Source organism: Eumetopias jubatus, unplaced genomic scaffold (genome assembly GCF_037043125.1).
Source record: "Eumetopias jubatus isolate StellerSeaLion01/CBP00866 unplaced genomic scaffold, mEumJub1_p1.0 scaffold_16, whole genome shotgun sequence".
NCBI classification, from domain to species: Eukaryota; Metazoa; Chordata; class Mammalia; order Carnivora; family Otariidae; genus Eumetopias; species Eumetopias jubatus.
In genome coordinates, this window is record NW_028274822.1 from 73,939,846 (window position 1) to 73,964,836 (window position 24,991).

General features: G+C 51.4%; 1 protein-coding gene across 1 annotated transcript; it reads left to right on the forward strand.

The window, feature by feature from the left end:
* Positions 1–12: 12 nt before the first annotated feature.
* Positions 13–24,009, forward strand: HPS4 (HPS4 biogenesis of lysosomal organelles complex 3 subunit 2). The gene is made up of 14 exons (XM_028124753.2): positions 13–88; positions 1,560–2,091; positions 3,777–3,867; positions 5,426–5,569; positions 9,230–9,337; positions 9,789–9,905; positions 11,539–11,633; positions 13,300–13,372; positions 14,263–14,299; positions 14,992–15,088; positions 15,728–16,658; positions 19,664–19,796; positions 20,230–20,338; positions 22,839–24,009. Exons 2-14 carry the CDS (start codon positions 2,051–2,053, stop codon positions 23,008–23,010), a joined length of 2,148 nt encoding a protein of 715 aa, XP_027980554.1. The 5' UTR covers positions 13–88; positions 1,560–2,050; the 3' UTR covers positions 23,011–24,009.
* The last annotated feature ends 982 nt before the right edge of the window (positions 24,010–24,991 follow it).

Sequence of the window (24,991 nt, forward strand, 5' to 3'; positions counted from 1 at the left end):
ACGTCATCACCACGCGCCGGCGCTCGGAGAACTGTAGGGGGCGATAGGCGCTGGCGGCGCGTGATCTTGGGGCCTCTCCGCCGCGCGCGTAGGTACCGGGAGGGATCCGCTGGCGCCCCGCTGCCGCCCACACTGTGGGGTCCGAGCCCGGAGCGCTGGGCTCCCGGGCTACTCCGGCGGGTGGGCGGCGCGGGGACACTGAGCGCCGGGACCGTGGCCGAGAGCGCCTCTTGGCGGTCCCCTCCGCGCGGCGATCGCCGGCATTGACCCCCCCCAACACCTTTGCCCACAAATTCCCAGGAGCTGAGGCCAGATACCTCCCATTGCGCTTAGCCCGATTCGGATCGCAGTGGTTAGCACCCCCTTTCCTGGCCCGCTGACTCACTGAGGCCACTTCCTACACCGCCACCGTCCTGCCTCTAAGCCATTGCCGGCCACTTCTTGGCTCCCTTGGATCGTTATTGCAACTTCCCAGGCTGCCCGAGCCTTCTGTGGTCACATCCCAGCACCTGCCCTACCCCAGGGACATTATGGATCTCTTCTGGACCTTTCAGAGATAAGAGCTTGGACCTTGGCCGTGTAGGGCCCAGTCTTCTGGGAAGGAGGGATAGAGGGTTTCAGGCTGCTGTCCTTGATTCCAGTAGCTTCCACGCCCCTCCACAGGAGTCCCATGAGTATGGCCCCAGAGAGGGTTCACCTCAAGATATCTAAAGCTGAGAAAAGATAGAGATTTTACAGTCCTCAAAGAGTCAGTGGGGTCCTCTCTAGGTAATTCTCTCTAGGAAAGGAGCTTTAAAAAGCTATTGTATTCCCAGGAGGATGAAAGATGGTGAGCAAGCATTTGAAACCCTGTCTCTGGGACATGAAGCTTGGATAAAGTCGCAAGAGAAATACAGTTCTGGAGGGACCAAGGGGTTTTCTTGTGGAAAAATTAAACCCTGTTTCGTTTTCCTGGAGGGTTATCCAGACCAGTTTGGGGAGGTTACCGGGAGACCAGTTTTAGCTTGGTGGAAGGATAAAGTTAACACTATGAGTTGCCTGTGTGTCTGGAGGGAGTAAGCCAAAGACCAGGTAATTTTTAAAGAGTGCAAGAGATAAGTATTAGAGTGAATGATGTCAGGGTCCTTTCTGACTGTGAAATTCCATGATACTTAATCATCTCTTCTCTTGGCTCTTGAAAGCCACTTGTTAAACTCCTATTTTGAAAACTTGCCCAGCTCTGGAATTCATGTTCAGATTACTTTTGAGCTGTCAAGGTGACAGTTCCTTAATTTGGGTTCCATTATTACTGCAACAGCCGCCTTATTTGTATAGCTGTCTTTGGCACACGGAGCTTTTTCACACTAGTTATTTAATTTTATCTTCTGTGAGGCATAACTGTTCAAAGAGACAGAGGAACTTGCTCTGAAGTCCTGCTGCACTCTCTTTTTTTCTTCTGAAACACAATTTTGCAACTTTCTAGAAGACTCTTTGTGAAGTATACCATTTGCCTAACCCTGCTGGGTCACATGCTCTCTCATGGGTTTCTGAAATGATCTATTCTTTGTGGTTTATTTTAGGACCAAGGCACTGATATTTGAACGGGAAGCTTCACAAAGTTGAAAAGAATCTTCAGAACGGCTTTGAACCCAGACAAGCTAGGAATCTCTTCGGAACACCGCCTTCAGCATGCATCTCCCCGACTGGGCATTCCTGGCCAGGAGCTTTTTGAAGAAGTTGTTCTGCAGAGAGCCAGAATGCTGATGCTCATGGAACCAGCTTAGTGGATTTGACTTTTCTGGTAGAATTCTCTTGCTTTATGATATACTCTCTCCCAGAGTTCTAAGACGTGTGGAGGTATTCAGGGCACCAAAGAGCCTGCGGGGAAGGAAGTAGCACTTTCATGCTGAATGAAAACCAAGCAGGTGACAGTTGTGGCTGAAAACATTTAAACCTTTCACGCCTGGACTTCCTGGATCCGGGACACAAAGGAATAGTTGCTGCTGGGGTGCAAGAAGCGATCCCAGACAAGAAAACCCAAATAAATAGAATGAGGGCGACAGGCAAGTAAATGGCCACCACTACCTCGACAGAGCTGACGTCAGCCTCCTGGTGAGTAGCAAGGCTTGTGTGGCTTACTTCCTGCCAGGCTGCTGGACCCATGTTTTGGATTAACTGAAAATCCCCAGCCAGGCTGTCTTGATTTTATTAAGGGGGAGGGGTGGGAAGGCATTTTTTTCTCCAAGCAGGCAAATCAAGCATGTGAGCCACTTCTTTCCAGAGCTGCCGGGTTGTGACCTTGCATTGTTGGAGCATTCGGGCATTGCTGGTAGATTGCAGAAAAGATGGCCATGGCCGGGTCACACAGTCAGCTTTGATGATGGTGTGGGCGCTGTAGCCTTCATTGGTAAGAGACAAGAAATGGCTGCACATTTCTAGTGGAGCCACACCACTGGAAGAGGTTTGGCCAGTCCGCTTCTTGAAGGGTATTATACAACATCTGCCTAAACTCAGTTTCCTCTCAACCCCCACTGGGTTAAGCCTCTCTTGTCAATTGCTTCAGCAAACCTTCATTGAGGAATGAAAGCAAAAGGCATGGTTTAAATAGAATGAGCAGGACTCGGTGATCGGTTATGTGCGCAGAAGGCACAAAGATGGAGTTGTTCAAAATGACACCCTGGTTTTCTTTTGTGTGCCTTAGTGAGGGTGCTTTCACCCAGAGAACACAAGGAGCGGGTAAACGGGGGCCCGGCATTGGGGTTTCTGATTGGGGTTGACACGTTTTTGAGGCTTTCTGATCTGACTTGCCCTGCACTAGAAACAGAGTTCCCAGTTGTCATCCGGAAGAGAAGGTGGGAGCTGGGGAGGGTGTAGGGCGAGGGTGTAGATCCAGCCAGAAGAGTGCGGGTGACAGAGTGGTCACAGCTCCTCCTCCTTCTGCTCTAGCCTGATGGGTGTGCTTTCAGAGAGGTAAAACCCAGTCCCAGCCTTTGGGGATTCTGCTTTGTGTGTCTTAAACAGGTTAATTATGGTTATGTTGCAGAGTAGACAGAGTCCTTTGCGAAGAACGGAGGGTTATGGGAATTGAGAAGAGAGATTCCTTTGCGTGGAGGAAATCAGAAGTTTGATGAAGGGTCGTGTCAGAGTTATTCTTAACATACTGTTAGGGTTTTGCCAGGCAGAGAGGGGTTCAGGGCTCCACTGTGAACTCTCATGAGCCCCGTTTTCCCATTATAGACTCCCTATCCTGCATTGAAACTGTATGTTTACTGTCTCCGTTTGATGGCCACGGCCCCAGGTCTGGCAGAGGGAGAGCACACCATCAGGCCTAATTTACTGTTCGTTAAATGAAGGCATGAATTTCTGATCCAAGGGATATTTCCGGAGATATTTGTGCCCAGCAGTTGTGAAGTGGGCAGCTAAGACATCCCCTAACTATTTTATTATCAGAGCCTTAAAAGACAGCATCCCAAACCCTGTGGTTATATGGTTAAGGGTCCGCGTCTCAAGAGATGGCCCTGGGTGCTCTGTTTCTCCTCCAGCTACTCTTCGGTCTTTCGGCCAGACGGCCTGATGGCTGGATTGAGGTATATTTTTAGTTTGACTGGAAGGCCCTTGCAAAATGGTTTTTCTTATCTATTTGTAGCTACTGGGTTCTTTCTTCCCTGGGGCCACCAGAAGGCTTCTCAAATACTGAGTAATGAACCCTTCTCACGCTGGGAAAGAGGAAGCTGTGTTTTCAAATGCCTTGATCCCTGGATGAAAGGAAACATGGTTCCGTTCTGTTCTCTTGCCAGGTGGAATTATTTTTTCCTTTATGATGGTTCAAAGGTAAAGGAAGAAGGAGATCCAACCAGAGCTGGTATTTGTTACTTCTACCCTCCTCAGGTAAGCACCCCAGTGGGTTACTCTTCCGGGGGTGGAGTCCCTACAGCCTCCAAGTGGTGGCTTTTCAAAAGTATAGCATTGACATTGGGACAGTGTTCTTTGCATCACCCAGGCATTTGACATTTCTACCCTCTTATCCTTAGTTGTACTATTTCTTGTTGTTCTGGTCTTGAAAACCCCAGACAGCTCAGCACTTCCATCCTCTCTAGCTCTCTGCTACCATCCTGTATTTCTGTCTGCCTCCCCTTGCTCCCGGGTTTTAATCAGCAAAAACACTTTTTTCAATTAACATTTTTAAATTAAAAGTGAAACACTTTTTTAAATTTTTAAATTTTTTAAAATTAATTTTTCTTGAGACACTTTTTTTTTTTAAAGATTTATTTATTTGAGAGAGAGCGCGTGTGTGTTGGGGGAAGGGCAGAGAGAGAGAGAGAATCTCAAGCAGACTCTCTGCTGAGCTTAGAGCCCAACCTGGGGCTCTGTGCCGCAATCCTGAGATTGTGACCCGAGCTGAAGCCAAGAGTCAGATGCTCAACCGACTTAGCCACCCAAGCACCCCCTAAAACACTTTTATTCAAAGGTATACAAAAGCAGGGAGGAGAGGAGTATCACAAGCCCTCATGAACCAGTTAATTAGTAAAAATAATTCCTTAATATCATGTGATACTATCTGTATTCAAATTTTGCCTTCCTGTCTTAGAGGTTACTTAATCAGACCTTGCTCCTTCCATTTCTCCAGCCCTCCTTCCCTCCTCACCGCCCCCCCCCCCACTTCTAGTCATGATCCAAACAAGGTCCACACATTCCATTGCTTCTTTTGTGTTTTAAGTCTCTTTTATTGTGTACCACTCCTCACCCACCTACCCAGCCCCTTTCCCCACTACACCACAGAATTACCGAAGAAGCCAGGGCATTTGTGCAGTAGAATGTCAGAAGGTCCCACATTCTGGATTGGCCTGATCACTTCAAGGCCGTGTAGTTTCAGATCTTCTTTCCCCTGTAGTTCCTTTACACTAGTAGTAAGATCTAGAGCCTCAATTACGTTCAAGTTCGGTTCTCTTAAACAAGACTTCTTCCTGGGGGTGTGTACCTTTTCTTTTGCATTATAAGATGTCTGGCTGCCCCACAGGTTAGTTAATGCTAAGACCGATTAGGAGGTCTGTGTATTTGTTCACATGATCATGCTCCCACTTGGGTAGCTGGGATGAATCTAGGCTACTCTGGCCACTCTGCAGGGGATCTGAATAGGGACCAAAGGCTCCTGCTGCTACCCACTCACGGGCCGCAGACTTTGCCTGACAAGGGCCCAGGAGTCAATATTGAGGCCTTGCCAGCCACGGAGGGTCGACATCACACTTTCTTCTTTGTTGTTGCTATTACCACCCTTAACTATGAAAACCACGCTCAGCTCCCGGGCCATGTGAAACCAGGCAGCAGCCTGGATCTGCCCTGCCGGCTGCAGTCTGCTGTCTGCTGTGGCCTCAGCCCCTCCTTCAAGGGATGCTGCACGGGTTTGACAGTTTCAGCTTCCCCTCTGGACTTTTCTGCTTCCCCACAGACCCTGCTGGACCAGCAGGAGTTGCTCTGTAGCCAGATTGCGGGCGTGGTGCGCTGTATCTTGGACCTCTCCGCCTCTGCTCCTACCCTCGTCCGTCTGCGGAAGCTGAAGTTCGCCGTAAAGGTGGATGGAGAGTACCTTTGGGTAAGTTGACCAGACAGAACCCGTGCCGCCAGGGTCGCCTCCACCGTGAATCATCTGTCTTGGTGATGAGTGCTGTGTCTCGAAGGTGCTGTGGAGCCTGGGACCCCTCTGCACCCGCAGGGCCTGCGTGCGGGACTGTCCACGCTTCCTCTGTCCTTCTCTGCAGGTGCCACCATAACCAAGTGCTCTCCAGAATATTTCTAACTTGTTCTGTGTTGCACATGGCTGCTTTCTCGTTGCCTTTGAGAGACTTCAGCCAGCCTGTGGAAATTCTTTCTGCCCTGTGATGCAGGTCAAGTTTTCAACCTCTGTTTTTTCTCCCCTGTACTCTCCACACTTACAGGGCAATGACCCAGAAACTCGAAGATGTTGATATATAGATGTTAGGTTTCAAAGAACCTTAAAAAAATAATGAAAACTACTTCTTTACGGTTGATGGCACCATATACACTAGGGTCCTATTGTCCCATGCCTACATTTATTTAAAACTGATTTCTAGTTTCTATTTCTAGCATCTGAAAGGATGCTTAAGTGTGAGGTGGTATATTCAGCTTTGTGGGTATGCCTGCCAACGTTTTATGATGACCATTTTCTCACGTACCAAACCACTGAAGGAATTTTACAGTAAACACTCATTAAGACTTCCTAGGTTCTACAGTTACCATTTTATTATATATATTATTTATTACAGTCACTTTATCACATCTCTCCATCCCTTCATCTTCTGGCAATCCAGTTTTTATTTTAATGCTTGCCAAAATTGCACACACCAGTATACGCCTCCCCCGGTCCCCCCACTCTGCCGCCCCCAGTACCTCATTGTGCATAACATTAATTAGAGTTCAGTAGTGGTTTGTGCTTTTTTTCCTTTGGGGGTAAGAGTTACATACACTGAAACACACAAATCTTGAGTGTACCACTTAATGCATATGGACAAATTACACTCCGTGTGACAGAGGGCCATCAAGATACAGAATATTAGCATCGCTTTGGGCAGCTCCCCGACATCCTGTTAATTCTCATTCCTGAATCCCAGGCAACCATCATTCTGATTTTTTCCCACCACAGATGAGTTTTGCCTGTTCTAGAAGTCACAGGAGTGAACTAGTACATGTAGTATTCCTCTCTGCAGGCTTCTGTCGTGCTTGTGACCTCTTGGGGTGTGTATCTGCAGTTCCTTCCTTTTCATTGTTCACCAGCATTGCCTGAATGTCCGTTGTCTGGATCTACCGGTCTACTTACTCTCTCTCCCTTTTCTAGGTATGTGAACCGTGTCTAGTTAGGGGCAATTAAGAATAAGGCCTCTGGGAGCATTTCTAGACGTGTCTTGTTGTAGATATGACATTTCATTTATCCTGGGTAAATATCTAAGGTATAGATTTGCGAGGTTACAGGGTAGGTGTGTGTTCATTTTATGAGAAACTGCCAGACCTTTTCCCCAAGCAGTTTTACCATTTTGCACTCCTACCATGTGTGAGAATTCCAGTTCTTCCACGTCCTTGTCAACACATGCTGTCTGTCTGTCCAGTTTGAGCCATTCTGCTGGGTGTGTAGTGATATCACATTGTGGTTTGCATTTACATTTCCCTAATGACTAAGGATATTAATGGCCACTGGTCTGTCTCTCTTCAAGAAGTGTCTGTCCAAAGCTTTTCTGCCCATTTTTTAAAATTAGGTTTTTTTTCTTTACTTAGTCTTGTGAGTTTTTTCTGTATCCTGGATATCAGCTGTTTGTCAGAGATATATTTTAATTTTTTTAAAAGATTTTATTTCTTCATTTGAGAGAGAGAGACAGAGCACAAGCAGGGGGAGAAGCAGAGGGAGAGGAGAAGCAGACTCCCCACTGAGCAGAGATCCCGACATGGGGCTCAATCCCAGGACCTAGAGATCATGACCTGAGCTGAAGGCAAATGCTTAACCATCCGAGCCACCCAGGTGCCCCTGTCAGATACATATTTTAAAGGTATTTTCTCCCAGTTTGTGGCATGCCACAAACTGGTGGTACACTCAAGATTTCTTTCTTTCTTTTTTTTTTTAAGATTTTATTTATTTATTTGATAGAGACACAGCGAGGGAGGAAACACAGCAGGGGGAGAGGGAGAGGGAGAAGCAGGCTTCCCATGGAGCAGAGAGCCCGATGTGGGGCTTGATCCCAGGACCCTGGGATCATGACCTGAGCTGAAGGCAGACGCTTAAAGACTGAGCCACCCAGGTGCCCCGCCTGTCAATTTTCTTAGTGATGTCTTTTGATGAGTGGAACATTTTAATTTTTTTCTAAGTTTATTTATTTAAGTATTCTCTATACCCAACATGGGACTCAAACTCATGATCTGGAGATCAAGAATCGCATGCACTCCCAGAATGTTTTCATTTTAATGAAATCTAATTTGCCAGTTTTATCCTTTGTGGTTATTGCCCTCTCTGTATCCTGTCTGAAATCATTCCCTACCCTGTTGGAGAAGACATCCTGCCACTTTTTGGGCAAGCTTCATGGTTTTAGCTTTTAAACTTAAGTCTGTAACCCATCTTGGATTAATATTTGTGCGTGGTGTGAAATAGAGGTCAAAGGTTCTCTTTTTCCCTATGGATATCCAGTGGTTCCAGCACCATGGTTGAAAAAACTCTGCCGCTTGGATTCCCTTGACTCCTTTGTTGACGATCAGATGACCACTGCAGTGGTGGTGGCGGTTGGGGGGGGGGTCTGTTTCTGGGCTCTCCTCTTTTCCATCGATCTATTAGAAGATCCCATCCAAGTACTGCACTGTCTTGAAATCGGATAGTCTAAGTCCTCCAGCTTTACACTTTTCCAAGACAACTTCGGGTATTTTAGGTCCTTTGTAAGTTTCCCTTGTAGAATCAACATGTCAGTTTTTGAAGGAAAGATGGCAGATGATGATTAGAGTTACATTCAGTCTATAGATTAATCAGGGAAGAGGTAAGCACTGACTGTGTGCCAGGCTGTGGATTACATCAGTGAACAAAACAAAGATCCTGGCCCCGGTGGGGAGCCTCCATTCAGAGGGAATGCGTCTGTTTTCTGCCAGGGTTTTTTTGTTGCTTTAAGTTTCTGGTGTTTCCTACAGGTGGAGTCACTGAGTCAAAGAATACAAACTTTCTTCAGGCTCTTTACACATACAGCCAGATTCCTTTCTGACTGAGCACATGTAGCAGTATTCCGGGGCTCTAGAACAGTGTGATGATCAGTCAGTTCCCTCCCCGAAGCACTGGACCCAGCCGGGGAGACAAGAGTGCCATTCATGAATTGGTCAGAGTTCCGTCCAGTGCTTGTAGTGAAACCCACATTAAGCATCTAGTGCCCAGATAACAGTCCTGATAATGTAAGGGCTCAGAAAAGACATCAGCATCCGTTAGAGTGATCAGAATGGGCACCACGAAGGTGCTGGAATCTGTAGCAGACACCAAGGGGACGGGAGAGCTGTGGACAAATAGGAGAAAGGAGGGCATTGCAGGTGAGACAACATGAGTAGATACAAAAAGTACTTGTTGTCTTGGAGACCAGCTGGGCTGGACGATGTGAGCCTGGGGTAGACCCATTGGTGAGTCAGTGAATTCAAGCTCTGCAGAGCCCCGGGTGCCGGGCTTTCAGGCTTGGGCTCAAAGCAAAGGAAAATGCCTGTCTTCTGGTTTCCCTCTTTCCAGGTCCTGGGCTGTGCTGTGGAGCTCCCTGACGTTAGCTGCAAGCAATTTCTGGATCAGCTCATTGGAGTCTTTAATTTTTACAATGGACCTGTTTCTCTGGCTTATAAGGTATGGAGATAGTAGCGAGGAGTTTTCAGTAAATCTGATGTTGCCAGAACACAGCATTACTCTAGGGGCTGTTACACTTGGTGTAAATACAGCATGTCTACCAACAAGGTCAAGGGGCCTTGGAGCCCCCTTCAGATGCCTTTGTTCCCCAGCAGTGTAGGTCACATCCACTGCAAATGTCTGTCCCCATGTCCTCCTCCCTGGGACTGTTGGAAAGAGCAGGTGGCAAGAGACGGGTGGCAACCCGTCCCCCGCACGTGCGCCGGGTCTGTGGTGGCTGAGTTCTCAGGGGGCGGCAGGTGGGGGTCTCGTGTTTAAAGGAGGTTTAAAGTGGGCCCTGCCTCTGGCCAGTTTCCTGTGTGAGGAACGAGTTTTGCAGAAGTAGGGAGGCTTGCCAAAGGGTGTGTCTTACGGAATCTCAGACGCTGACCTCAGGTGGTTCCCGTTTTAGAACCGCTCTCAGGAAGACCTGCGCGCTGAATGGGACACCTTCATTGAACAGATTCTGAAGAACACCAGTGATCTGCACAAGATATTCAGTTCCCTCTGGAACCTGGACCGAACTCAAGTAACACCCTCATCCCCTGTACCCATTTCATGTAAAGGAACAGAGCCCGCTTCCCAGACCCACACACTGCCGTCACAGTGCCCTCTCCCACAACTGTTGATAGACAGTATAGTGAGACAGTGCTTGAAAGGGCATGAAGTAAATACTCCGTAGAGGGGAGTGTTATTTCGTTAGTGTCCCAGAAGTGTAGAACTCTGGCATCTGAGGGTCCCCGTCTCTCTCTTTTTTTTAAAGATTTTGTTTATTTATTTGAGAGAGAGAAAGAGAGTACATGAGAGAGGGGAAGGTCAGAGGGAGAAGCAGACTCCCCGCTGAGCAGGGAGCCCGATGCGGGACTCGATCCTGGGACTCCAGGATCATGACCTGAGCCGAAGGCAGTTGCTTAACCAACTGAGCCACCCAGGCGCCCCCCGTCTCTCTTGATAAGGATATTCTACGATTGCCTTGTGTTCTCAACATCAAAAATGCCCAGTGGTAACATTTTAAAAACAAGATCTCTCTGTCTGGGAGAGAGTGCTCAGAAGCCGTTCCATTGGCCACCGGCGTTCAGTGATGTGTCGGCTGCTTATATGGCTGGCCTGACTGCCTGTTGCTCCGTGGCCTTGATCCTGGTGAACATCACATCCTCATTGTCAAGGGCCAGAGGGAGACGCGAGGCTGTGCCCCCTTAAGAAGCGAGCGCCTGCGCCCCCAGCCCCCAAGGAGATGTGTGGGCTGTGCGGCGTGTCTCATTGCAGGAGCTGAGAGGGACCCTTCAAAAGGGATGTGGCGTCGTGACTCTGCCTTCACAGAACCCGACTCCGGCCAGAAATGGGGGCGGGTTTTTCTGGCTCCGGTTGGGAGAAATGTTCGAAGTGGGCCCCAGAGCTTTGCCGAATGGCTGGCTGGGCCCGGGCACTGTCTCGAGGATGTGAGAGAGGAGCGTCAGCTCCAGAACTTGCTCCATTGCCACGGAACTGTGATGGCGATGGCGTCGCGGGTTCTAGCTGCCAGCAGGAAACAGGAAGGAGGCTTTTAGTCACTGCTGGTGACTCCTGACCGGGTTCAGATCCTTCTCTGGTATTTTTAGGGACTTGTAGGCAACTGACTCCTTACAGCATCTCCTGAAGCTGAGGAGTATTTCTCCGAGTGAGAGACCGCGATGTTTTCATTGCTGTTACAGGACAGAGTTATGAGGCCACACGAAGCCAGCTAGCTCTGTGGCAGTGGGGCTTGTGCTCCGGAGGGAGGGGAGCGGAAGGGGCATTTGGTTTTACCTGGCGCCGTGGCCTGTGTTTGAGGGGTAGGCTCTCCCGTCCGCTGCCTCCCAGTCTCAGCATCGAGTCAGGGTCTCCTGAGCGGAGACCTACCTTGCCCCCTGTGAGCGGCCATAGGCCACATTTGCCATACCTTCCTGCTTCGGCAGAAGCTGCCCCATTCCAAGAACTTGGCATTTTGCATCGTCTGCAGTTCTGGGTATAGAGAGGTGGAATGCAGACCCATGACGTGACACAGATCTTCCCACATGGCACCTTCTCCTTTTCCCCGGTTTTGGCTTAGCATCTGTCCCTCCATTCTGTAAAGCCTCCCCTCCTTCTCAGCTTGGCTGGTGGTGAGCATGCTCACTTGTGGCTGTGCTTCTCGCCCTGCACAGGTGGAACCCCTGTTGTTGCTGAAGGCAGCCCTCATTCTGCAGGCCTGCCAGCGTTCACCTCACATTCTAGCCGGCTGCATCCTCTATAAGGGACTGTGAGTAACACCAGACCCCTCTCCCTGTAACGCAGAACTGATCAGCCAGGCCACCACCAGGTCACCCGTGGGGAGCTCTGTCTCTGGCCAGTTCCAAGAAGGCTGCTTTGGCAAATATCAGGTCGTTTAGATTTGACATAGGGGACATACCTGTCTTTCAGCAAAGCCAGGAAATTAGAAATTATGTCCAGAAAAGGGTTAGGAATATAAAAGGCAGTTTTGGAGAGGTCCACGTAAGTCTCAGCATGGGGCATCCCCAGGTCGTCAGCGGCCAGCACCGTAGGTAAAGGGGTGTGGAAGCCTGCCGCGGGCCCCTCCTGCTGCCTGGGGCTCCGGGGCACTTGGCTGTCGCCAGCCTTGCAGAGCGGCCATACCTGCTTCTGCTCGGGCTCCTGCCGGCCTCTCGGCTGGGTCCATTGCCCGGCTGGCCTCTGAGATCTCAGCACACCTCTTCACGTAGTTGGAGGGCATCGGAGCGAGCCCGATGCCTGCCCTCAGGGCCCCTCCACGCGTGGTCCAAGGCAGCTCTCCTCCTGGGGGGCTGCTGTTTGCATCCAGAGCTTACTGATGACTGGATGAATGTGTGACTGGAGAAGTTCTGGGGGCCTGATGGGCTGGGTTTCCAGTCCTGGCCTCACCTTCCCGGCCCTGTGACCCCAGGCTGGTTGCTTGCTGAGTTTTCTCTACCAGGAAAGAACGAAATGAGAGGGCCAACAGAGAAGGACCCACTACTTCCCAGTGGCCCTCGGCACAGCACATCATCATGCCTTTCCCCTTTGCTCATGATGACGGTTTGGAACCTGCTTGTGGTGCCTCTAGGCTCACCGGTGGCATGGCATCAAGCATGATGTTTTCCTCCTTTTCTCATGTCAAATTCTCATACACCTAATGTGTGAACAGGGTCTCATTGTGAAAAACAAAAAACAAAAAACAAAAAACCGAACCAAGACAGAAACACACAGAGTGCAGTTCCCAAGTTCTTCTGAGCCCAGACTCACTGTTAGCAGGTGGAGGCACGTCCTTTGCTTTTCCCTGTGTTTCCGGCACATCAGTGGACATTGCTTCTGTTTATTTTTGCCACATCCATAAATGGGATCATAGGGCTCCTCAGCGTGTACAGTAGAGATTTCTCTGTCAGTCCATGCTGGTCTCCTTCATTCTTAGAATCACCGCACACCTTTTGGTGTTAAGGCTGTGCCATGATTTCCTTAATTACTCTCTGTTTGATGGGCATTTGTGGGGTTTACCCATTTCTGTAATGATTTTGCCATTTTTTGGATAATCAGTACACTTCAGCATGCATCTTGGTACAAGGCAGGTCAGAGGGTTTGGACATTTTTTGAAGTTCGGTAGGAATGCCCAGAGTGCCCTCCATAAAGGGCTTTGCCAGTTGAAACTCCCACCGGCTGTGTCCCCAAGATCTTTTTTTTTTTAAATATTTTATTGATTTGAGAGGGAGAGCAGAGCAGGGAGCCCAAGAGAGGGCTCAATCTCAGGACCCTGGGGTCATGACCTGAGCCGAAGGCAGACGCTTAACCTACTGAGCCACCCAGGTGCCCCCCCCCCCCCCCGCCAAGATCCTCACCAGTTAGGGTGTTAGGAATCTTTCCAATTCAGAGTCCTATGATGTATTTTGTCTTATGGTGTTTTTGTTCCTATGACCTAGGATTGTTAGTACCCAGCTCCCACCCTCCCTCACGGCCAAGGTCCTGATTCGCCCAGCTGCATCTCAGCACCAGGTATTGTAAAGCCCCCTCTCCCGGCTGGGACACTTTGTCCAGAGTGTCTGTTTTTAAGCAAAAAAATAGAATTTTATATAATATGATTTCAAAGTATTTTTTAAAATGCATAAACTTAAAGGAAAATATGCCTCAGATTAACAGTATTAGCTTGTGGGTGAGGGAATTATGTGATTTTTTGGGGGGGGGAATTATATAGAGTAAAATTATATAACTTGAAATATGAGTTTTTTAAAAAGCTCCTAAAAAAAAAAGAAAGAAGGCCACATCATTTCATAGGAGTGCAAGCCATGCTGGCTAGAAGAGTTTTTGGTTTTTGTTTTGGTGGCTTATTTTAGAACCTTTGGTTGAACTGTCTGGAAAGCTCTTTTGAGAAAATTACTAATTTGGGAGAAAATTAGGATTGTCACCTTGATTGTGAATCAGAATAAGCCAGAGAGCTCTTGCATAGCCTGGTTTAGGTCAGATCCTTTATCACGAGGGTCGCAGGGCGTTCACATACCTGTTGAGCTGGTACGTTCCACACCAGGGCTGTGGCAGGTGCAGGGATATGGTGACAGATGTGTTCTCCAGAGGCATAAAAGGTTAACAGGAATCCTCGCTTTCCTTCCCAGAGGAGGGAAACAGCAATCAGAGCGTGAAGCCTGATGCGCATTTTGGGGGGAAGCTGCTGCTTGTGCAGGGTGCAGGTTCTTGCCTGATCCCGGCCGTGGTGGTGAGCAAGCAGCTCGGGGGAGCTTCTGTTCCATCTGCTTTGCTGCTGGCATGCGGAGGGGGCCAACATTCTGGGCCTGGCTAAGTTTCCCAAACAGATGGCCCGGCGCAGTCATGATTGGGTTGGGAGGAGAAAGCGGTCCCCGGCGCCAACTTCTGTGTGTGTTTATTTGCAGAGAAGACCTGCAGGAGGGGGTGGCCCACAGGAACGGGGTGAGTGGCAAGGTGCCTCGCTGCATCTTGAGAACGCGGTCTTTTATGCTGCCTGTCCCCTACACAAGTCATGGGAGAGGCCAAGCAGTCCCATGGGTCATCTCATCTGTTCATAGATTAGGAGAACAGACGAGAGCTTTAAGAACAAAGTTAGCCATCAGAATCCTGATCGTAAGGCTCATGATTTTAGACGTACCTTCTAAATCCTTGTTTTCATATGCTCCCTCCCTCATTGTTACAAGGCTGCTTAAACTAGGTCCAGGGGATCCTGGTTAGGAGGGGCTAAGATAAATGGCAGCGGCCAGAAAGACCTTCTGCAGGATGTGGAGGTGTCCCTGAGATGGTTATTTTGTTTTATTTTGAAGCCCAAGGTAGAACAGATCCCTGTTGTCAGTTGGAAGTGCTTTTTCCAGCTTTTATCTGTTTTTTTTATGTGCCACTAGATTTTCTTCCCCCCAAAAGTCACTTTCCTCCACAGTGAGGAGTAAAGCTGCCCGTGAGGGCTCCTTCCTTGCTGGGCACGAGAACGGTAGCTATGGGTTTGTGTCTTTTGTTCTGGGCTGAGGAGCATGTCAGAGCGCTCCTCTGAGCAGGCATTTGGGTTGGATGCGTCCCCCTGAAGTGCAGTGACTGCCCCTCCCATCTTCCCCGGCCCAGGGCTGAGCCCTGTCCATGTTGCTTTGTGATTCCAGAAGCGGCGCTCCCCCCAAATGTCCGGATCATGCCTGTGTTCCTGACCGAAGAGGAGGCCACCAGTCTCCAAGAGTTCCCGAGGGAGCAGGCAACTAGGTACTGGAGCCACAGGGGTTCCTGGTAGACTGTACTGGAGGGACTCCCTCACGTGGGTGTATGCACACAAGCCCCTGGACATCCCAGCCTTCCGTACGCCATATTCCCCATGCTCTGCCATGGAAGGGGCATCTGGGACTCGAGCATGTAGATAACAGGTGCCTGGCATCGTGAGACGGCTATGGGTTTCAAGTCCCAGATCTGTCACCTCTCATCTGTGTGACCTTGGGCAAGTTCATTCCCTGCCAGAGCCTTAGCGTTTTCGTCTGTAAAAGAGACCCAGTGATAACCTACTTTATGGGCTCGGTGTCAAAACTGGAAATAGTGTACATATAGTATCCGGTCCAGGCCCTGACTCAGAGCAGACTTGCACGTGGGGCTGGCTCTCACACAGTGGGGCCCTGCTGTCTCCAGCAGGTGATCGGGTAGCACCATGTGAAGCCCGGAGCGCCAGACAGTGCCTTCCTTTTACTCCTGTGGTTTGACCACCAAGGCCTCTTCAGCTCTGTGGCCTCGGGCACCCACTTGTCACCAGTGGCCCTGCTTTTTAGGGAAGCGGTTCTTTAGTGTTCTCCAGGGAAGGGCACCTGCCCTGCATTTGGCCGGGCGCCCCTCCCTCATGTCTGCCTTGTTTGTCAGCCCTGCTACAGCGCCGGCCAGAATCCAGGAGTGCTCAGCCCAGCAGCATCCACACCCTTGGAGCTCCGCTGCCCCGACAGACAGCGCCACTGGCCACGTGGAATCCACGGCCTGGATGCGGGCAGCCACTCCCGAGTCTGCATGTCCTGACGTAGCATGGCCAGATGGCAAGGGGGAGAACGGGCTCTTGCCTGGCCGTGATGTGGAGAATGTCAAGCCTGCAGAACTGCACAGCCCTGCCAGGGACGAGGGTCCTGGTCTTGGCTACTCCCTGGCGAAGGAACTTCGTATGCCCTTGGGGGAGGAGGAGCCAGACTTGTCTGCCATCCACATTCCAAAAGCTCAGGAAACGGCAACAGCCTCAGGTTATTTTGCCCTCTCGAATATGGGCACCCCAGATGGTGGCGGTCCCGCCTTTGAGGAATTTGTCAGGGACTCTGGCGACCGGGAACCTGAGCCACCTGACGCCCCGCCCGCGGTCGTGGCCATGGCCATCAGCAGCCTCCTCTCTCCGTCCACTCCTGAGATGCTCAGCCAGAACGGAGCCCTGGAACAGCATGACGACCTCCCAGAGGACAGCAGCCTAGCCCCCTTTCCCAGGGAAGACCACCTCCCCAGAAGGATGAGCAGGCCTCGGTCATGGCCTTGCTCAGACTTGAGGCAGGGAGGAACCACACTGCCTGTGGCAGACCAGGGCGTGGAGCAGCGTGTTGGGGTGCACGACAGCTGCTCAGCACCTGGCGGCTCAGACTTGGCAGAGTCTCAGGACAACTACGGTCCCTCCGCACACGGAAGTGCCCCAAGGTCAACCCCAGCATCCTGTGTGGGCCTCGTGCCAACAAACCTCTACACTCACAGTGTTAACGGGCTGGTGCTGTCCCTGCTCGCTGAGGAGCCACTGCTGGGTGACGATGCTGCCATCGAGGAGGTGGTGAGTGTGTGCAGACCTGACTCCCGGGGGCGGGGAGGAGCAGGGCAGGTTCCCCCCCAGCTGCACCGTGCAGGGCTGCAGGACCTTGTGGGCCATCCCACCTGCTTTCCACGTGTGGATGACGGTCGTGCCTACGGCCTGGCTTGGGTGGGGGTGAGTGAGTCCAGTGCGGCGCACAGTGCTGGGGGCAGAGGTGTCCCACAAAGTCAGTTGCCTGGCCCTTTCCCACTTCTTCCGTTTTCACAGAGCGCAGGGCGGGGATGCTCTGGCCTCCCCCTCAGCAGCGTCGGGGTGCTGATGGGGCCCTGCCCTTCAGGTGCAGCGCGAGCACCATCACACAGGTGAAGACGGGGAGCACGGCCAGGGTGGTGCCGCCGCCACCACCACCACCTCCAGTGGCCTCCCTTCCCAGCCTCGGCGGCTGTAGGTTCTGTGTGGGCTGGAGTCTGTACTCTGCCCGAGTCACAGCCCAGGTGGGGAGTATCCCAGAAGGCTGTGCTTTCCCTCCACTGAACCGTGGTGATCTGTAGCCCCTTCCTAGCGGGCCTGGGACATCTGAAATGCTAACGGGCTCCAGAAGGCTCCTCATAAAGCATTCCAGCCCCTTCCGCACTCGGGGCCGTGAACTGGCCTGCTCGAAGCCTAGGCCCACACTGGAGCTCCAGTTGCTATAGTAACAGCCTCGCCTGGTTGGCAGGGAAGTGGTAGCAGGAAGAACAGGAGGTTGAAATAGCTGCAGGGCACATGGTGTCCTGGGGCTTGCCTTGTTTCTGTTCTTAAATCTATATTATTCTAAGGCAATCTTATTAGCATGCAGGGCTCAGGCTCGGTCACCTTGGAGCTCAGAGGAGGGGAGGCAGCTTCCTCTGCGCTGAGCCCCAGGCAAGAGGCTGCCCCTCTCCTGGCCTGCTGGCTAATCTCCCCTTTCCACAGTCCACACAGCACCCAGTGGTGGTTGCGTTGCTTCCTGCAGCTCCTTCACCGCAGCTGTGAGGGACTTACGCTCCCCCTTCCGCCAGCACCCCGGGGCCTGCGGTGCTCCGGTGCTCTGTCTCTTGTCTCCCTGACGATGCCTTGGTACTTGGGGCTTCTTCCGCTTCGCCCCAAGCTGCAGACAGGTTATTTTGAAGGCACAGCGTTTGGATGCAATGAAGTTGGATATGCTATCTTTACCTCCCCCCGCCCCACCCAAAAGAAAGAAAAAGAAAAAAAAATAGCATAGGCTGCTCCTGAGGAAGGAAGTAAATTAAAATGTAGTCTGCATTCAGTGGATACTAAAGCCTTGACGTCTACTATTTCAGCCAAGCCTGAGCGCAGCACTGGGGGTAGGCACTGTAACTCCCGTTTTACCAGGAAGAAGACAAAACAGAGGGTCCAGAACCCTGGCTTGTTCCTTTTCTCCCCGCCCCCTCCTGTCTGTTCCCCCACTGATCTGACCCCGGAGTGACTGGCCTTGGTTTGTCATGCAGGGCTCCTGTCCTGACACAGCGCCTCCCTGGGCTTTCATGCAAAGGAGGGTTTGGTGTGGGACGGGCCCCAGGAAAGAGATGCAGTGTAATGAAAAAGAAAAACTCTTTTCTGAAGAGTCGGGAGTAACTAACTTTGATCAGCTTGCTGGTTTGAGAGCGGGCTTTATTGATCAGGCCCAAAGGCTGTCTGTTTTATAATTGGGAGAGATCTTTTATTGCCTTTTTGTCCTGGAACTGCATACAAAATACTTGACCTGATTTCCCTTCTCCTGCTGTCAAGAAAAGCAGGTCCTCTGCAGCATGGTAAACCACAATTCAGATAGGTCAGTGAGCTCCCCCACCACTTTGAAAGGGCTCCATGATCATATTGTACACCACCAAGGGACCCTCGTGTCATTTGCCATCTTGTCTTTTGGTGGGTGAACTGCCACCTCTTTATGTTGTCTGAGGGTGGGGACGGAGAGCTGGGTGGAAGGGGGTGGGTGAGGGGAGCAGCCAGGAGAGGTTACCAGTGGGTCCGAGAAAACAGTACGCTCACACCAGGGGGCAGCATAGAGCCACTGATAGTTTCCTACTCAAAACCCAAGATGATCTTACTGACCTTCAGATACAGGGATCAGATCAGTTATTCATTGCTACAGTAGGACTTGGAGCTGTCCGTGTGCAGTAGATGAGGCCTGAGGGTAGTGCCAGGGTATTAGTGTAAAGTACTTCATGAAAATGCACCCCTCCGCCGTGAAACTGGTGCTTTGGGAGAAGGTGTGTTACTGCATCATTTCTTCCGCACATTATGGCACACACTGACATTCAAGCCATTTGCTTTACTACTGACTAGAAGCTGGAGGATCCAGGAATTAGCCCAGCTTCATGTCTCCTGGGGCTGTTGTGAGGGGTCATGTGTGTGCTAGTGTATATCAGGGGTTGGCACACTTTTAATGTAAAGGAACACCTGGTGCGTATTTTCAGCTTTGTACACTTACCCGGCTCCGCTCTTGTAGTATAGTCACAACCATAGACAATATGTAAATAAACGTAGTGGCTGTGTTCCAGTAATACGTTACCTATGGATCCAGAAATCAGAACTTAGCTTTCTTCCTTCTCAGCTTTTCTGTTCACCTCTACTTTCTGATTTTTCTACATTTTAAGAAAGCATTAGAACATAAGGGTGGGAGCGGCGCCCGGGTGGCTCAGTTGGTTGAGTGTCCGACTCTTGATTTTGGCTCAGGTCATGATCTCAGGGTTGTGAGATTGAGTCCCGTGTGGGGTTCCACACTGGATGTGGAGCCTGCTTAAGATTCTCTCTCCCTCTACCCCTCCACCCCCCACGTTTGCTCCTTCTCTCTCTCTCTCTCTCTCTCTCTCTCAAATAAGTAAATCTTAAAAAAAAGAACATAAGGGCATGAGTTAGTATTTCTCTAAAAGCAGGTAAAAACACCAGAGTCCTTTCTGCTACATCAGGTGGCCACTCGGATAATATTTGGGTCATTATTTCCTAAGCACTGGTCTGCTGAGGTTAACTGTGCCGTCCCTTTGCAGTACTGCAGTAGCCTGGCGTCCCTGAACGGGCTGGAGGTCCACCTGAAGGAGACGCTACCCAAAGATGTGGCTGCCTCCCCCAGAAGGACGTACAACTTCACGCATTATGACCGCATTCAGAACGTGCTGACTGGTAAGGAGAGGCGCATGGGGCCCGGGTGCCTCCAGACAGGAGTGGGGGTGAGGACTCGGGGCCGGCGCCCCCGGGGTTGGTGCTGTGCCCAGAGTTGTGGACTACAGTTAGGATGCTGCTTTCTCGCTTGGGAGCCAGCTCCCACTGAGTTTAGAATTCGACTGGCAAACACTTCCTTACTCATTTGTCTTTTTTTGGTTGTTTCTCCAACATTTTGAGAGAAGCACACACATGTTCAAATATCTGTGATAAGGTCTGCCTCGAGATTTTGGTATTCATGGGCAGACGCCGGTGCTGCTCATTCTCTGTCTCATGGTGGAAGCTGATGGCACTCATGGCCCTGAGCCCCCTGCTCTCCCTGTTCATAGTGCTGGGGGTGGGGAGAGCGGGGGAGGAGTCCACTACCCACAACTTCTGTGTCCTCTTCCGGAAGCAAACCTGCCACAGGTGGCCACCCCCCAGGACCGCCGCTTCCTACAGGCCATCAGCCTCATGCACTCGGACTTTGCCCACCTGCCTGCACTGTACGAGATGACTGTCAGGTGAGTGTCCCCCCCCGCCCCTGCCCTGGGTTACTCCTGAAGTCCTGCACCCAGAGCCGCCTTCCCGGGGGTCTGGGCCACAGCCTTATTCATAACGAAATGAAGAACATTCCAGTGCTTCTCTTTAAGGCCTCCTTTTATCCATTCCCCTGCCCACCCACCGTCACCTCCTCTCACGGGACAGAGGGCTTCTGTCTACTGTCAGAAGCGATGCCTGAATGCTGTTGCTGCCTGCTAACTTGGGTCGCGTGCTCACAGAAATGGTCAGACTGGCCCGAATAGAGGAAGTAAAATGTTTGCCTCCCCTCACCCGTCACAAACCCAAAAGATACCCACGGGTTAGTCTGGTGTCTCTTACTCCAGGTTTTGGTGTTGTTGTGGGGTTTTCTTCTTTCCTTAGAAAATAGAGATTGTTACTATTTTAGTTATTTTGTTTTTCTTCTAGAAAACAGGATCACACTAATGTACTGTTTTACAAGTTCTTTTTTTCACTCTTTTATATATCCTAAGCATCTCTGTGTCAGTAGGTACAGATCTATAAATCAGTATTGTACTTTATAATATTTAACCAACTGAATCCTACTTTTTCTTCCTACATGCTTCTCTTATGAAACCGGTAGGAGAAAATAAGGCAAGTTAGAGGGTCAGGAGGGGAGGGTGTGCTCTGTGTTTGTTATTCCACTCAGTCCTTGGAATGATTTGGACAAGTGCATTATTTTTTGTCCTTGTGGTACAGATGAGGATACTGAGGCAGAAACAGGATAAGTGGCCTCCCTCAGGGTCACAGTCTGATTAAGGGGCAGGATTTGAACCCATGTCTCTCTGACTCTGAAGTACACATTCTGTCCGCTCGTTTCCAGCTCAAGGGGGCAGGGTAGGGCGGTCGAGAGGGAGGGGTGTGGGCTCTGGACTCCCACAGACATGCACTGGGGCCTTGGCCATCATGGCGATGCCGTGCCAATGCCCTGCACATGGGGTTTCGGGCGTCTCTGCCGCCCAGGACCATCTCCAGCCAATACTTCAGTGTATCTTTCCATGAAAATGTGCCTTTTCCGGCTTTAAGTCCGAGCTGCCCCAGGCCGGCGACCTAGATGAACGTGTCCAGTCACGGCTTTGGGACCAGTTGCACTAGGGTGTGTGGCGGTCTGTTTTGGGAGGGATGGAAATAAGTGAAATGTCAGCCTGTGATCCATCAACCTCCTCGTGGCCCTGTGGTACTCCGCCTTCCTTGGGGTGGAGAGGGTCCTAGTGTTGGGATACATGGCTTATTTTAATAGTAATAGAAACAGCGGCCACCATGTCTTAACCCCTCACCGTATGGTAAGCAATTTATATGTATTTGACTCATCTAGTCTCTTAAAAAAATCTCAGGGACGGGATTCGCTGTTGTCCTATTCACTTTACAGATGTGGGACTTAGAGCTGGGACTGATTAAGGATGCGTCACTTAGCCAGGGGCACGCAGCTAGGAAGCCACAGGGTTGGGATCAGCACCCCGGTGTGGGACCCCAGCTCCATGCTTGTAACCACCAGGCCATGGCGCCCCCTCTCCGTGGCTGGGATGACTGACGCGTGACTCCTCCTGCTGGTCCAGGGAGTGGCACAAAACACCTAGGCCAGGGGGGCCCTTCTGGCCCCTTGCACTCCCAGAGGGAGATGCTAGAGGTGGATGGGAATCTCCTCCCTCCTTGCCTGGACGCAGAGATCCCAGCGAGGGGGACCCTGGTGGTCCCTGACTCCACCCTCTCTTACTAGGTTTGAGGAAACTGAGGCCCAGTGGAGAGATAGTCTGAGGCAGGCAGGATCAAGGAACCAGCTGGTTGCCTGGCCCTGGAGTCGCTTCCTCCCTAGTGGGTCCTCCTTTGCACGGGACGCGCATCTCTCCCTCTGCTGCTGTGACAGGTTTCCTGTCGCTTTATGTCACAGCCCGCTCCCCCTGCCCACACTCCCTTCACTTATCCAGCCGTCCCCCACAATAGCCTGGCGGCACCACCCAGCCCCACCTGTCAGCTAGGGCCCTGTCTGTCACCTGGGGTCACACTGCCGCCGTGTGAGAGCGTTTGCTATAGTTGCTGTTCCGTCAGCGCAACGTGCAGCCATCCATGCGGCCTTGTGGCTGTTCCCACCTCGGACTCTGTGGCTGCAGTCACTGCACACTGTCCCAGCATCCAGTGAATGGAGAGGAAAGAGAGATGGTGATGGGTGCCAAGGCCTGGACCTCAAGTGCAGACGCTGAAACCTGAGTCACAGCAGACACACCCCGTGGCAGTTAGAGTTGCGGGGCCCCCGTGGCGCGCCTCTCGAGGTCCCTGTGGTCAGAGGCCTGCACAGGCGGCACAGGATGGTCATCTCCCCCCCCCACCACAGTCATCTCTCTCCCCACCATGGTCATCTCTCCCCCCCCGCCACGGTCACCTCTCCCCCCACGGTCATCTCACTCTCCCCTGAACGGTCATCTCTCCCCTCCCCCATGGTCATCTCTCCCCACCCCCCCACCCCAGGAACGCCTCCACCGCGGTGTACGCCTGTTGCAGCCCCGCCCAGGAGACCTACTTCCAGCAGTTGGCCACAGCCGCGCGGAGCTCCGGCTTCCCCAGCCCGCAGGACAGCGCCTTCAGCCTCCCAGGCAAAGCCAAGCAGAAGCTGCTGAAGCACGGCGTGAACCTGCTGTGAGCCGGGCCACGGCGTGAGGTTCACCCCCCCGGGAGGGCACTAGCAGCTCGACCACCAGCAAAGAGAGCTCTGCCTTCTGCAACAGAAGAGGTCCCTGTGTTTTCTCTTTCTTGGCCTAGTCCCCCTTTCAGGAACTGTGATGGTATGTGTTTGTGACCTCCTTTTGTAGCCTGCGGTTGGGGCGGGTGGTTGTTTAGGTCAGCAGGTCCAGAGCTACACGGTAAAGGGCTTTATTCCTCTGGCCACGTCATACCGAAGAGGGGCAGGGCAAAGTTGTGGGCCTATTGCTCTGGATCTGACGCACCCAGCGTTTCTTGCTGCTCTTCCCTTCGGGGCCTTAACTGGTACCACAAGCATTCAGATGGGTGTTTGCTTCCATCCACAGGGGGATGTAAGTTGTCCGCAGGTGGACCAGGGCTCCCACACCTCCAGTGGGGGTTCCTCAGAGCGGTCCTCCCGAGCGGTCCGGACACTCGATGCAGGGAGGCAGGCAGCGTTGCCGAAACCACCTCGTTTGCATTCTTCTGGAACTATATTCAGAACCAGGAGCCTGTTCTTTGGAACACCCATGGCGGAGGGTTGGGGGGGCAGATCTTGATAACGTGGAAGGGAGCCTGGGGCTTTGAGGTAACTCTGAGCCCCAGGGTGCCGAAAGTGGGCTGTGCAGCTGGCCCCTCTTAGGTGAGTGTCCTCAATGAGGAGTTTCCCCAGTGTCCGGGGCAAAAGCAAAGCTGTGCTTCCCAGCGGCGGCTATGTGAAAGGGCGCAGCGTGCACGTGTGTTCCTGCCCATGTTAGAGGCAGGCAGGGTATGATAGTGTGCTGCGGATCACTGTACGAAATACTCACCAGAGGCTTAACTGTTTACTGGGAGTACCTGAGACCCCATTTGAAAACTGCAGTGTTAATAATTTCCTAACGAACCAGTGTCTCCTGTTGACGACAATGTCTTTTTCTTGAAACAAGTTGCCAAGGGCTAAAAATAAAACAGCCAAAAATGCTGTTGAGTTGTGAGTAATGCTAACGTCTCTAGTGACAAAGCTAAGGTAAGGGTTAAGATATTTTATGAGTGTGTGTGTGTGTGTTTGGCACCTTTCTCTTCGCTGTGCCTGAGCCGGTGTGGGCAGGTGAGGAGGGATGCACTACAGACTGGTGTGTCCGTGAGGATGACAGCCTGCAGCCACCGATCCACCTTCAGCATGGCTGGCCCAGCATACCAGGCCCAGTTCCCTTTCCTCCCTGGGGTTCCTCCCACCACTGGCTGGCCTAAGAGGGTCATCTTCCCAGATGGAGGAGGGTCATACCCTAAGCTAGGTTACTTGCATACTGTCTTAATGCTCTAAGTTCTCCAAGAAAAAATTCAGTACCAGCCTCTGTGCCACCCGGTCAAGGAACCGTCCCACAACTGACACGTAACACGGCCCTTTTCTGTTGTGGGGTTATTTTTAAGCAGCCAAACTTTTCCTTTTGCTCACCAGGGCTCCAGAATCCTGAAGTCCCCAGATTTGAGCTCTGACATTACAACCTGCCATGTGTTGAAACGGGGACAGAATTTGGAGCCCAGAACCCATTTTCATCTGCCCGCTCCCAGCTCAGCTAACTGCCTGAGTTCAAGGACTCTTTCAAACCAGATCTGTTTCACGAGAAAATTGCTTGGCTGTGACTGGGCCCTTTCCTAGATGTCATGCCATCTACAGACATCTTACTGGGTCTGCTTTCAGAAACCTCTCTCCCCATCTACTTTCTCGGAACTGCCATTGAGCCTAAAAACACTCTTAACACAAAATGCCTTTGTTTCTGAGAATCCATGCTCTAGGCAGCCACATGCTTCCTCTTCAGACCTCACCCCCAAATTAAGTCTTAATCACTGGAGAGCATGAGATCAACAGAGCGGAATGCGAAGACCCACACGCAATGGTCATTTCAAAATACATCCACAAATTCTTCACTACAAATTAGGGACCTACCTCCTCCCTTGAGTGG

What these genes read in the sequence shown, in the direction of transcription:
- HPS4 (XM_028124753.2), top strand. Translation starts at nt 2,051, where the DNA reads ATGGCCACCACTACCTCGACAGAGCTGACGTCAGCCTCCTG. An exon ending in TGCATCCTCTATAAGGGACT is followed by an intron (nt 11,634 to 13,299) that starts GTGAGTAACACC and finishes CCTATGACCTAG; the next exon opens with GATTGTTAGTACCCAGCTCC. An exon ending in GGGTGGCCCACAGGAACGGG is followed by an intron (nt 14,300 to 14,991) that starts GTGAGTGGCAAG and finishes TTGTGATTCCAG; the next exon opens with AAGCGGCGCTCCCCCCAAAT.